Source organism: Hemibagrus wyckioides, linkage group LG06 (genome assembly GCF_019097595.1).
Source record: "Hemibagrus wyckioides isolate EC202008001 linkage group LG06, SWU_Hwy_1.0, whole genome shotgun sequence".
Classification (NCBI taxonomy): domain Eukaryota; kingdom Metazoa; phylum Chordata; class Actinopteri; order Siluriformes; family Bagridae; genus Hemibagrus; species Hemibagrus wyckioides.
In genome coordinates, this window is record NC_080715.1 from 18,407,761 (window position 1) to 18,420,771 (window position 13,011).

Sequence of the window (13,011 nt, forward strand, 5' to 3'; positions counted from 1 at the left end):
TTTCTCTAGATTAGCTTAATTCATACATTAAATTCACCTCTGATCTTCCAGGACATCCAAGAGGCGAACTTGCGCACCTCAAGCAGTCGTCTGCTGGCTGCTGTAATGTCTGCGCTATGTAACACTTCGGTGAAGCTGACCTCCATCCTGCCCATCGCTTATGATGGGGAGGTGCTGCTGCGCTCACTTGTCAAACAGGTCAGCACTGAGAACGACTCGGCTCTTGCTCATCGTTTCCCCCTGCTGGTGGCGCACATGGAGAAACTCAGTCATGTAAGTGTCTGTATTTAATTCATGCAGTACCTCAGAGCTCATCTAACAGAACAGCTTAATTAAAGTCTCTGCGATTGAATGCCGATTCTGTTAATGTCTTGTTTTAAGCAAGTAGGTAGACACCTGGATTGATGAACAAAAAATTTATATGCCTTGTTTGGTTTTATCTAGACGGAAGAAAACCTAATGGGGATGACGAGTTTCCGGGAGGTTCTGGAAAAAATGCTGGTGATAGTGGTACTGCCAGTGAGAAAGAGTCTGAGGAAAGAGATGGAACTTTTCTCCCCTCATTTGGTATCCAACACTTGCGGCCTTCTGGCCAGCATCGTCAGCGAGCTAACCGCCTCTGCACTTGGCTCTGAGGTTAGAAACACGTATCTCTCTCACCCTCCTCTCTCACTGTCTTTCTGTCCTGCTCTTTTATTTTCTCCTTTGTCCTTTTTTGTCCATCGTCATTCCCCTTTCTCTTTCCCAGAAACACATGAGCATGCTCCCTCAGTCTGTAGGGATCCAAGTTCTGCGTCACTCCTCGTATCTTATTACAGCAGCCTGATGGTCATAAATAGCCTTTGGCAGTTCTGGAGAGATGATAAATTTTTGTTCATCACATTTACCCTGTCTCTCCATTTCTCTTCTTGTCTTTTAGATGCTGTAGAAAGCTGAGTCATGTGTACAGTACATTTGTAATAGCCATCTAGTCTTTGGTCTTTTGCAGTATCTCTCCCTATCTCTCAGTGACTTGTTGTCATGGCAACACGTTGACCACAATTTTTTCCCTGCTGTCTTTATAGAGTTGATGGCGCATTATATATTTTTGTAACTATTTTCACCATTTTATTATGTTTTTCAAAACATATGAACTAAGCTGAATGAGCACAATACAGGAGTCTCATTTGCCCGTTCATTGTTCTGTAATCATCACTGTTGGAGACAACAGACTACCCTTCCCTTAGATTTTATAACTGCACTACTGCCACCCAAAGGAAATAAAGTGTAACTTCACTGCAAGTTCATGTTTGTTATAGAACCTGTTCTGCACCTACTTGCATTATTGCTTCGATGACTTTAGCTATCACACATATTGACCTACAAATGGGTTTAAATGGAAAAAGTAAAATTCTGTGCACTTTCAGTACAGACATATCGTTAAATTTCTCTGTTGCACTTTCCTTGTTCAGGTAGATGGGCTGAACTCACTCCACTCAGTGAAGTCCACTCCCAATCGTTTTACTAAGACCAGCCAGGGTCGTAGCTGGAACACGGGTAACGGCTCCCCTGATGCCATCTGCTTTAGTGTGGACAAGCCAGGTGTGGTGCTGGTGGGCTTCTGCGTCTATGGGGGAGGAGGCATCCATGAGTATGAACTGGAAGTTCTTGCAGATGACGTAAGAGCTCTTTTTTGCATCAGTAATAACTTTAAATTCAATGAAAAACTTGAATAGCCAGAACTGTGTCAGCTGGCTTGGATTTTATGTCTTGTTTTGTCATGGAAGTGTGTAGAAAGGCGAATATCCTGAAAATAGCCTATTATGTAATGCATTTTTGATGCGTCTTTCAGGCACAGACGGAGCACCATGGAGACTCGGCCCATTCCCACAGATGGACATCCCTGGAGCTGGTTAAAGGAACCTACAGCACTGATGACAGTCCTAGTGACATTGCTGAGATTCGACTGGACAAAGCTGTGCCTCTGAAAGTAAATTCATTGTTGCTTAATTTCGGTCATAAGCCTCTGTCACATTTTCTGCATTCAAACATTTTTCGCTTTTTTTTTCTTTTTTTTTTCATTTTTGCTCCTCCTGATATCTGCCTTTTTAAGGAAAATGTGAAATATGCAGTCCGTCTGCGCAACTATGGCAGCCGTACAGCTAACGGAGACGGAGGGATGACCACAGTGCAGTGTTCTGATGGCGTGACCTTCACCTTCAGTACCTGTAGTCTTAGTAGTAATGGCACTAACCAGACCAGAGGCCAGATTCCTCAGGTTCTCTACTACAGGTTCGACATTTCAGCTCTTTATCCAACCTTTTGTGTTCAGGCAGTATTGCTGTTTAAACAACTTATTTAACAGCAAAATATCACTGTATAGATAACTACTTTGTGTTGCTAATATTGTTTTCTTTTATTTTCTGTGTCACAGAAGTGAATATGATGGAGATTTGCAGTCACAGCTGCTCATCAAAGCCAACGAGGAGGATAAAAACTGCAGCCGTGCTCTCTCTGTGGTTAGTGCTGTGGTACGGGCAGCTAAGGACCTCCTGCACAGAGCCTTCGCTGTGGATGGTAAGAATAAAACTTTGCATTCATATTTTACATCAGTTTTGTAGATTATTATCACTTATTCCATTTTATTTTGCAGCTGAGGACATTCCAGAGTTGCTGAGCTCCTCCAGTCTTTTTTCCATGCTGCTTCCCCTTATTCTGGCCTATATCGGCCCAGTGGCTGCCTCTGTACCAAAGGTAAGAGATTTACTGACTTTGTTTGAAAATGATTGACTTTTTAATATCATTTGTATCATGAAAGTATTTGCTTCGCTATTTGAAACATCATTATACCTTTTTAAGATAGACTTAATATTTTAATGCTTAATGTCTTTTGTAATTTGTGTCTGCTTTTCTTAGGCTGCTGTGGAGGTGTTTGGTTTGGTGCAGGAGCTTCTCCCTGCTGTGTCTGCGCTGAACCAGAAGTATGCCCCACCTGCTTTTAATCCTAATCAGTCTACAGATAGCACCACTGGAAACCAACCTGAGCAGGGCCTGTCTGCTTGCACAACCTCCAGTCATTATGCTGTCTTAGAGAGTGATCATCCATACAAGCAGGCTGCTGTCACTCAATACAAGGTAAGGATTTCAATTCCTTTAAATTAAAAAAATGAATAAAAAAAACAAAGTAAGGTGCTTCAGTACATGTTTAGTTTTGCACATCTAAACTGATCAGTTACTTTTAACCTGACAATTAATTGTTTTTATGTTTGAAATCCTGCCTTCTTTTTAGGTATCTTTCCCAGACTGTGTTCGCTGGATCACTATCGAATTTGACCAGCAGTGTGGAACAGCCCAGCCAGAGGATGTCCTGAGGGTTTTTATTCCCACCCGAACTCTGCATTTCTCCAGCCCCAGTGTCAAAGCACTTACTCACGAGACCATCAATGCTTGGACTGAGCTCAAGAAGTTCTCTGGATCCAATGGCTGGCCCAGTAGTGTCCTTGTACTTCCAGGTATGAGTTCAGCTTTTCTGTTACTGTTTTGGTTTTAAAACCAAATGATGTCATGTGCCTATGTGCGTATAATAAAAAAAAAATACAATATAACAGAAATGGAGTAATTTGTAGATTTAGGAATCATTTAATAAACTTTAAATAAAATATTGGAAACTTTGACTTGGGGGCAGCTCTATAAAAATGAACTTAAGTCTTGTAGAACAATTATTAAGCAATAGAATTGTGCACATATTAAGAACTAGTATAACTACTGCTGGTAATATTGTAAATAAAAAGAGAGCTGTGCTTGATCAACTTGATAGGTTCTGGTTCAGTAGGCTATCCTTCCTCCTGAGTCTGAGTTTACATGTTCGATTCAGAAAGGTTTTTTTTTTTTTTATTATAGGGCTACTGTGCAAATAGTCTATCAGCCTTTGAGACTTTCACTGAACAAAATGTGCAGCATTTTACAGCTATTAAAACAGCATTAAATTGTAAGCCTACGAATATTAATAAAATACTGAAAATAATGTTTGTGTTGCAGTAGTCTTTTTTTGGGTGAAGGGTATTCTAATATATTCTAACAAAAGGAGTGACATTTGAAATTTGTTCAAACTTGATTCACAACTGTTTGCTGTCATTATCTCATGTATTTTTGTATTTTGTAATACAAGGAAATGAGGCCCTCTTCTCCTTGGAAACAGCATCAGATTATGTGAAAGATGAGAAAGCCTGCTTCTATGGATTTAAATGCGTGGCTGTGGGGTACGAGTTTAATCCTGGCTCTGATGAGGTAATGGATCCTTTTAAGCCTGTGACTAAGTACATTTTTAAAAACAAATGTTTGTATATAATATATACATACATACACTACCACTCAAAAGTTTGGGATCACTTGCATATTTTAGCTGTATCAGCCAGTCCATCTTGTGGGAGATGCTCTAGGAAGCATGGGGTGAAATCTCTTCAGATTATCTTGAAACATTAACAGCTAGAATTCCCAGGCTGTAGTTGCTGCAAAAGGTGTTTTTTTTTTTTTTTTTATGAAGAAAACATTCATCATTTTCATCAAAATCATTATTTCTAACTCTGACATCTCAGCATGTCCTGCTCTTTTGCTATATTTTCTATTCAGACTAATTTCATGTGTGTTTCTTTGGAAAACAAAGTGATCCCAAAGTTTTGAGCGGTAGTGTGTGTGTATATGTATATATATATATCTCACCTTTTTTAAACGATTTACTGATTATTAGGATGGAAACTCTTGCATTTCAGGGCATCATTCAGCTGGAGAAGGAACTTGCTTATTTGGGAAGTGTTTGTGCTGCTGCACTCATGAAGAAGGACCTAGCTTTACCTATAGGTAAATAAAAAATAAGTGATATGTCATTACAAACACACATCTAAGGCTTTTATTGACATGCACTGCATTAACACCAAAGCATTTTCTCTCGAATATTTTAGCCATTTAGCAGTTTATAGACAAACTTTCTGTTATTCTTATTAAATGCTGTATATTTCTACCTGTTCCTAAGGAAATGAACTGGAGGAAGATTTGGAGATTCTTGAGGAAGCTTCTCTTCAGGTATTTCATTAGAAGGAAAATTGTAATTAATTTGCCCTTTTTCCCGATATGTAGAATGATGTTATAGTCTGACTTTTCTGATTTTTTTTTCAGGTATGCAAAGCACATTCAGGGATCTTGGGAAAGGGTCTGGCTCTATCCCACTCACCCACTATTTTGGAGGCACTGGAGGGCAACCTGCCCCTGCACCTACAAAGCAATGAGCACTCCTTTCTGGAGGACTTCATAACTTGCGTGCCCAATTCAAGTGGAGGACGTCTAGCAAGGTCAGTTTTAAACTTCACAAAAGGATGGTAATCTTTAATCAAAGGCACCACCTCTAGCTAATGAACAGACCTATTGCTGCCATAATAACACGAGCTGATAAACAAGCATCTCATGAGCTGGATCAGGTCAATCCAAGTATTTTTTCTTAATAAATTTGGCTTGCTGTCCTGAAAAAGTGTCATTCACTGCAGTTGTAGACTGATGCATGTTTAAAGCAATGAATGCAAATTGTTTTATTAAGAGAAGGCCCCTGTTTCTCTACAACAAATTCTCCAACTTTGAGGGGGGGTACTGAAGATGGCAGACATCCAGGCAAAATGTAGTTGCCAAAGCTTCCTTCCTCTTTGGGTTATGACCTGATCAGTGTTTGCAAAAGGATTACAGCCCATATCAACAGTGAATGGCCTGTATCTCAGAGCAGCCTGGTTGTAAAACAGGAACTGAAGAGACTTCTCAGTCATCTCTTAGAGCCATGCCTATTAAACTGAGTTATTGGAGGAAATAAAAAGAAAACTGGATTTTTGCTATCATAAATGAGTTTTATGGGATAAGCATGGGTCTTTATGAGTACACATCACCTTTAACCAATCAGTGTGTACTTTACATCGACACGTTATTTATTGTTGTGTTTGTGGTTTGGCATACTTAAAGCATGTATCATAGTTATTTTGCTTTTTCTTTTATTAGAGAACATAGTTTATGATGGAAAACTATCACCCCTCTATCACTTTTTCCTTGTTTAATTTAAATTATATCACTCTGAAACAACTGGAACAGAAAATGATCACTGCAAGTAAATATTTTGCCCAAATGCCCCCATTACATGCCCCCAACATGTGCTGATGGGAGAAAAAACATGATGGCTTCTTGCAAAAGAAAAAAATAACAAATGTGGATTGGATAGGAATGGTACAATGCAAAGGAAAAAGGCTAAAGTCTTTATTCTTGTCTCTTTATTTCCAGGTGGCTTCAGCCAGATTCGTATGCAGACCCTCAGAAGACATCCCTTATCCTCAACAAAGACGATATTCGCTGTGGCTGGCCAACGACTGTTGTAGTACAGACCAAAGACCAATATGGAGATGTAGTACATGTGCCAAATATGAAGGTTGGTCTTCCATATGCAAAAGGAAACTGTATTTTTCTGTTTCATCGTAAGTTTTCTCAGGAAATAACATTGTTTTTCTGATTGGCAGGTGGAGGTGAAGGCTGTGCCTGTCTCTCAGAAGAAATCTATTCAACAGGACAACATGAAGAAGTTGCAGCGGCTCCCAGGAAGCCCCTCTAACTCAACATCAGGCATGGATCTCACCTTTGGTGGCCTGCCAGCACCAAAACTGGAAGCCACTTATGAACCCATGATCATTAAGGAGGCTCGCTACATTGCTATCACCATGATGAAGGTTCACTGCTTCTGTTTTGTTTATAAGAAGACTGACAATAACGTAACAAGGAGCTTGTCATAAATTTCATATTTGGATCTTTTTTTTACCTAGGCATATGAGAATTATTCGTTTGAGGAGCTGCGCTTTGCCTCACCCACTCCAAAGAGGTAAATATATATATGAAATTGTACATTTTTGATTAGGCCTTGCTGATGTGAATGGTGGAACCGTTCTAAATGAATTTGTCTCAACAGACCTAGTGAAAACATGCTCATCCGGGCTAACACAGACGGCACCTACAGTGCCAACTGGACTCCTGGTGCTGTTGGGCTTTACACCATACATGTCACCATAGATGGCATTGAAATTGGTATGAGCTTCTTTCATATTCTTTGCTAATTCAGCATTTTCTAACTCAGACAGAGACGGAGCATTCAAGGCAGATAGAAAAGTTACTCCGTGTTAAGGTTAAACAGTACTGTTTTTCTGGCTTTTCCTGTTCATGCTTAGCTCTCATGCCTGTTATAAATGTGGCACTTCATGCCAAAGGGAAAGTTGCCACTCCTTACTCGCCTAAATATTAGATATTTACTTAAATAGTACATTTACTTATTTACTTAAGTAAATAAATTGTGCTTGAAGTATTTTTTATATTTAACTGTTTTGTCTTTCAGTCATTTGTACTTATGCTTTTGTAGTTTACAAACTTTGTGATGGCAATCAGCAATGATTAGTGTTATTCAGGGTTAGGTGGGGTTTTAATTTGGTTGCCTGTGCGATAATATAGAAAAGCTGTTCATCTTCCAGTAAGCTTTGGCCTCCTACGCTCACCACCCTGGTCTGCTCTGTTCACTTGCACTCGCAGTATTCTAAGGGAATGAGGCTCTGTAAAGGCATTTTTAAAATAATTTGGTTTGCTGTTTTAAAGGTACTAATTCCATGACCTCATTGCTTTATGCAACCATTAAAAGATTTATGTGAGTGCTGACAGCAGAGGTTTTTCATGCAGATGCTGGTTTAGAGGTTGAAGTGAAAGACCCACCCAAAGGCATGATTCCTCCTGGGACACAGATGATTAAGCCCAAAGCTGAACCACAGCCAAGCAAGGTGAGATTCCAGTTTTCAACCAGCAGAGCAATTAAACCAGAAGAGCTCTAGACCTGATCAGTTTGGCCACATAGAGACATCTTATTATATTCTTTAGATCACTGTTTTTCAATTTTTATTCTTTGTATGAATTCCTTATTGGTGAGTGATACTTGACTGCCTTAGTAAGTAATATTTCTTCACCGATTTTTAAATGTAATTTTTTTTGCATTAAGTTTAACCTGGGAAACAAGCAACACAGCTGAGCAGAATCATTTTTGCGCCTTGCTGCTAGGCTTCCCATTTCTGCCTTAAACCTCTATAAAAAGCTTGGTGTCATGGCTCGAGGTTTTTATCTTGGTAAACAAACGTGATGTATTGTTTTTACAATGAACCTTTTCCTACACTTTCTCTGCCAAATACCCCTGCTGTGTTCTTGTCTGGCACTCTTGTGATCTAAGGTGCTTTGCTTTCTCCTGTCGTCTGCTTGCTTGTCTCACTCTCTCCCCGTCTCTCTCCCTGTCTGCTCCTCTCAGGTGCGCAAATTTGTCGCCAAGGACAGCGCAGGGCTGCGTGTGCGTAGTCACCCCTCTCTGCAGAGCGAACAAATAGGCATAGTCCAAGTCAATGGCACCATCACTTTCATTGACGAGGTAAACCACTTTAGACTAGGGACACACATAATCTATCTGTAATGTTTTCTGTCTTTTTCCCTCTTGTATTTCATCTACTTTTAATCAGAGTTGAACCAGTAACATTAACAGTGCAATTCATTTATGGCTCCTTTTATCTTAAATCTCAAATAGCATTAAGCCTACTGAAATCATTGCTGCAGCTTTTTTTAAAGCTTACATTTTTTGATTTGGATGAAAACATTTCTTTGCATTTCCTTTGCTTCAACACATGCAAGTGACTTTCAGGCTGCAGTTTTATCCTTAGCTTTACCCAAAGGCACCTTCTTTAATGTTAATTAGGAAGCACCTTTGATACTCTCTGCTTTCACAGAACACAATAGCATTTGCAATATAAATGCAGATGTTCCAAATTCATATACATAGCAGTTCTACACAGCCATCCCCTGTAGGACAGTGTGTACACAGAACATGCAGAATCTCTATCAACAATGACTCACATTTTGCAGCCTCCGAAGATCACGCAATGGCCTCTTAGCAGTTACAGGAAGGCATGGCTCTGCTCTGTTGCTTGTTTCCCATAGATCCACAATGATGATGGTGTGTGGCTCAGACTGAATGATGAGACTGTAAAGAAGTATGTTCCCAGTATGAATGGGTACACTGAAGCCTGGTGCCTCTCTTTTAACCAGCATCTGGGCAGAAACCTCCTGGTCCCTGTTGATGTAAGTATAGGCCTCCCGTTTGTAGAACAGCAGGAGCCCCATGGCATTTATTTGACACTGGAAGTTATGCTTTATGGGTTAGACCACTGTGCCAGTGTTTACAGTGATGTTCTCTGCTGTAAGTGCATCCAGTAACCTAATGCCTAAAAGCGTTGTATGTTGATTACTTTGAGATCAGTTAAATAATTTATTGCATGTTTGTTCTAGTGGTTTAACACTAAAACCTTGTTGTGGGCATGTAGTGGCCTGTACTTGTCCAAAGGGAAGCAGCTAAAAGCCCTGTTCAGAGTGCATTAGTTTTACATGGGGAGGTGGGGTGATTTAATGATTACTGATTAATTTTTCTAGAATTTTTGTCCCATCTCAATCGGTCATGTCTGTTTTTTACAAACAGGATGTTTCCCTGACTGGATAAATTATACTGTCTTTTACCTACTATTACAAATGGCTATAGAAATAAGCCAAGAGAGTAAATATCCTATCCAAATTCCCTCCCAGACACTATAGTTTTCTATAGATTTTGCCATATCCTCTGGGACAAAAGGTTTCTGTCATCGTCTACTGAATCCAAAGGCAGGTCAGGTTTAAAACACGTGACATTTAAAAGGACGTTTTATTGAGCTTCAAGCACAGGTATAGCTTGTATAGTTATGAGCATGTACCCTAATAATGATCATGCACAGTTATCATGATGACCGTGTGTACAATGTGAACATCTCTGTTGGATATATACAGAGATCAGACATCCTGTATAGGTCATAATCGTTACTGACATCCTAAAGCAACATTACTTATCTGTGTCTGGAAAACCGTGTCTCGGGTCCAGGTTTCTATGTAATATGTTTTAAAATGTATTTTAAAATGATTTTATTTGTGCTAAACTAAATGTTTTTCATAATAGTTCGAATTAGATACCCACTCTTTTATCATTCTTTCACTATTAAGCATTCAATCTTAGAATGCTTAATACAGTGCTGCCTTTTAATTAACAATTAACAATGTTTGCTAGAATGCAGTGCTTTATCGTCCTTGGAATAGGGTCAAAATCTGAGCCAAGTCCTCTTTACAGAAAAAAAAAACACAGGAACAGATACTTGTGAAATGATTGGTTTAGCGGTCTCTTGGTTTTCTTTTCCCAAATTAACCTAGTTTGAGGTTTTCTTGTGAAGCATTTAAGATTGTTACAAGATATTACCATGTGACTTATGGAAAAATATATTGGTGTCATGTATTAAGTAGGTTTCATGAAAGTATTGATGCATCAAAATGATATTGGTGAAGCGATTAATTGTTATATAGGAAACACAAAGGTAAAGCTATGTAATATTATGAGAACAATATATGAGATATGTGAGACACTAGAGGGAGCTAATTTCTTGAGTTGTGGGTAGTGTTTGTGAATATGCTTACATAGTGCTATAGGACTATACAGTTTTGGGACTGCATGCAGCATATAAAGCATTGATCTGAACATGGACTATAAGAGTGGCATAGCTGATGCTGCTTCTCCTGTAAGTTATGCATGATTGTGAATTGATAATTCTGCAGGACAAGGATGCAAAAACTGTTTAATTAGAGCTATAGGCATTGAAAATATTGACATATTTTTAGCTCTTAAAATCCTGTGACAATTTTTATTTTGTTTGGGTCAACCTTCAAATGAAATATATTAATTAGAAACCTGGGTTGGTCACCGAGAAGTGCTAAAGGGACTTCAAGTTAAAGAAGGCTTTCTGCCATGAAACGGTTGTCTGTCAAAACCCTACTGTACTGGAAAATATGCCATCATCCTAAAGGACATTTGCTAATGGATTTGAGGAGCCTCAGTGAAAACAGCATGACACACCACAGTTTTTTTGGAAGATTGGAAGATTTTGTTTAAGACTGCGTTTTTAAAAATTATTCTCAGCATTTCCTTGTATTAAAATTGGAGCCTTAGATTCAGCGTCAGATGATCATGATGGGAACTTATGAACAAGCCCCAATACAGGGAATTTCAGGGAATCCAATCGATTAAAATCGTCATCGGAAACAAACAGTTCTCTTCCAAAAAAGAAAACCCATACTGTCAGCACCTTTTCTGTCTCAAGTAATTCCCAACCGTGATTTGATTTTCTTACAATTTGTTGCTCAGAATACCTTTAGTGCTAGCCAAGGAGTCAGGGATATCGACTTTTTGTCGTGGACGACCTTATCTTGTTTCCCTCAGGTGAGTTGTCAAAAGGAGGGACAGATGTGTTTGGCTTTGCTGCTTTTTTGCTTTCCACCTGTTTTTGTGTGTCTGCTCAAAATCCTAATTTACAGTAAATGTGCCGTACCACAGATGCATGATTCTTTTTGTGAATTATGTGTTTAGAAAGATTCAACATAATGTATGTGGCAAACTAGACTATGTTGAATATATGTGTCTGGTAATCTTTTTTTTTTTTTTTTTTTTTTGCATTTACGTCATGGTTTCATAAGAAATACATTCAAATTATGATTTAATGTTTCAGAAGTCATTGGCATGATTTTCATTTTGGCATGATTTCACTTTGTCTTTCATCTTTCATATAAAAGGAGCTGATTGGCATGCCGGGTATATAGTCAGCCTCATTCTCTAGTATGCCAGTCATTTCTTGTACACATTGTTCTCATTCAGTTAATCAAAATTTGCATTTTAGTTTGACATCAGACTTCATATCAGTCCAAAGTACCTATTAATGATATTTTTTTGCATATATGTCTAGGTAGACGCTCATTACACTGCATACAGTGCAAGTATTGTAACTGATATGACTCCTGCCTAAATGCTGACACTGCACTGAAATTCATCTGAAGTTCTGTAATGTAATGTACCTGTTCCTTTTTCTTTTTTTTTTGCTTCAGAGATTGACTTATCACCTTTGGTTTTGCAGGAGGCCAGGCCCCAGTCAGATGAGTGTATAAGGGAGACCAATGGCCGCCCTTCCCATGAAGCCCCCATGCGCAGTGTGGACAGGGCTGGCCTGGGTGGCGGACCAGGTCTTTATAAGGTAGTGAAGACGGGACCCTCGGGTCACAACATCAGAAGCTGCCCAAACCTTAGAGGTATCCCCATTGGGATGTTAGTACTGGGGAACAAAGTCAAGGCGGTAGGCGAGGTATGGACTCCCACCTGTGTTCTTTTGGCTGCTAGTAAATCACTACGTTGCCAGATTTCTTGCCTTATTTCCAGTGCTGTGGTCACTGTAATAGCTTCCTTTTCTTCTTCATGTCCCTCAAAATTGTAGTGTGTCATTTGCTTTCAAAGAAACAATACATAATAAGCTCCTGGTGTGGATGTGTGTTTATTCTATGTATATTAAAATTCTTACACATAAATGAAGTAAAGCCTATAGAAGTAAAACCTGCATGGCTTCAGCATTTTTCTCCTGCTCCGAATAACATTTTAGTGCAACTATTTGGAATGCTCAGTAAATAATATATAACAATACATGGACTTGAATTACTTCTATAAGTGAAAACAACAAAAGAAATGTTTCCTGGAAAGTGAAGTTTATAAACACAAAGACTGAAGTCATTTCTAAAAACGACCTCCTCTGTCTACTTGGAGTATTTTTTCCTTCCTTTAGCACATCTGAATTTTCTCCATGGTTTGCCATTGAGGTGGCTGAATGTGCCTCTTCCTGCTCAGTCTTTCTAAAGGGTGTGGTGTGTCATGCTGTCCCAGAGTGCCCTTCTTCAAATTTTAGTTTCTACTGTGCACTTAGCACTGCTGCTCCACTGTTCACCTCCACAGTCACTTGCCAGACAGAACAGCATGCTCTATGTTGAGTATGATACTAAGTGAATGGCACATCAGTTCCTTTAACATTTATTGCCAGTGTAACCATGATG

The 13,011-nt window shown here is 39.1% G+C and overlaps 1 protein-coding gene across 27 annotated transcripts in view; it reads left to right on the forward strand.

Moving 5' to 3' along the window:
- The window catches only part of mycbp2 (MYC binding protein 2), a 52,972-nt gene that overhangs the window by 24,528 nt on the left and 15,433 nt on the right, over positions 1–13,011 (forward strand). For 14 of the 27 annotated variants that reach the window (XM_058392128.1, XM_058392131.1, XM_058392129.1 and 11 more), the window contains 22 exons: positions 52–273; positions 445–636; positions 1,452–1,658; positions 1,832–1,969; positions 2,093–2,271; positions 2,414–2,556; positions 2,633–2,733; positions 2,896–3,114; positions 3,269–3,491; positions 4,148–4,266; positions 4,749–4,836; positions 5,009–5,058; positions 5,152–5,324; positions 6,289–6,433; positions 6,522–6,728; positions 6,822–6,877; positions 6,965–7,080; positions 7,720–7,817; positions 8,333–8,449; positions 9,013–9,153; positions 11,288–11,362; positions 12,051–12,275. In XM_058392128.1, the coding sequence (XP_058248111.1) occupies positions 52–273; positions 445–636; positions 1,452–1,658; positions 1,832–1,969; positions 2,093–2,271; positions 2,414–2,556; positions 2,633–2,733; positions 2,896–3,114; positions 3,269–3,491; positions 4,148–4,266; positions 4,749–4,836; positions 5,009–5,058; positions 5,152–5,324; positions 6,289–6,433; positions 6,522–6,728; positions 6,822–6,877; positions 6,965–7,080; positions 7,720–7,817; positions 8,333–8,449; positions 9,013–9,153; positions 11,288–11,362; positions 12,051–12,275 (3,234 nt within the window). The remainder of the gene's footprint in view (positions 1–51; positions 274–444; positions 637–1,451; positions 1,659–1,831; positions 1,970–2,092; positions 2,272–2,413; positions 2,557–2,632; positions 2,734–2,895; positions 3,115–3,268; positions 3,492–4,147; positions 4,267–4,748; positions 4,837–5,008; positions 5,059–5,151; positions 5,325–6,288; positions 6,434–6,521; positions 6,729–6,821; positions 6,878–6,964; positions 7,081–7,719; positions 7,818–8,332; positions 8,450–9,012; positions 9,154–11,287; positions 11,363–12,050; positions 12,276–13,011) is intronic. The other 13 variants (XM_058392136.1, XM_058392151.1, XM_058392137.1 and 10 more) reach the window with 9 other exon arrangements.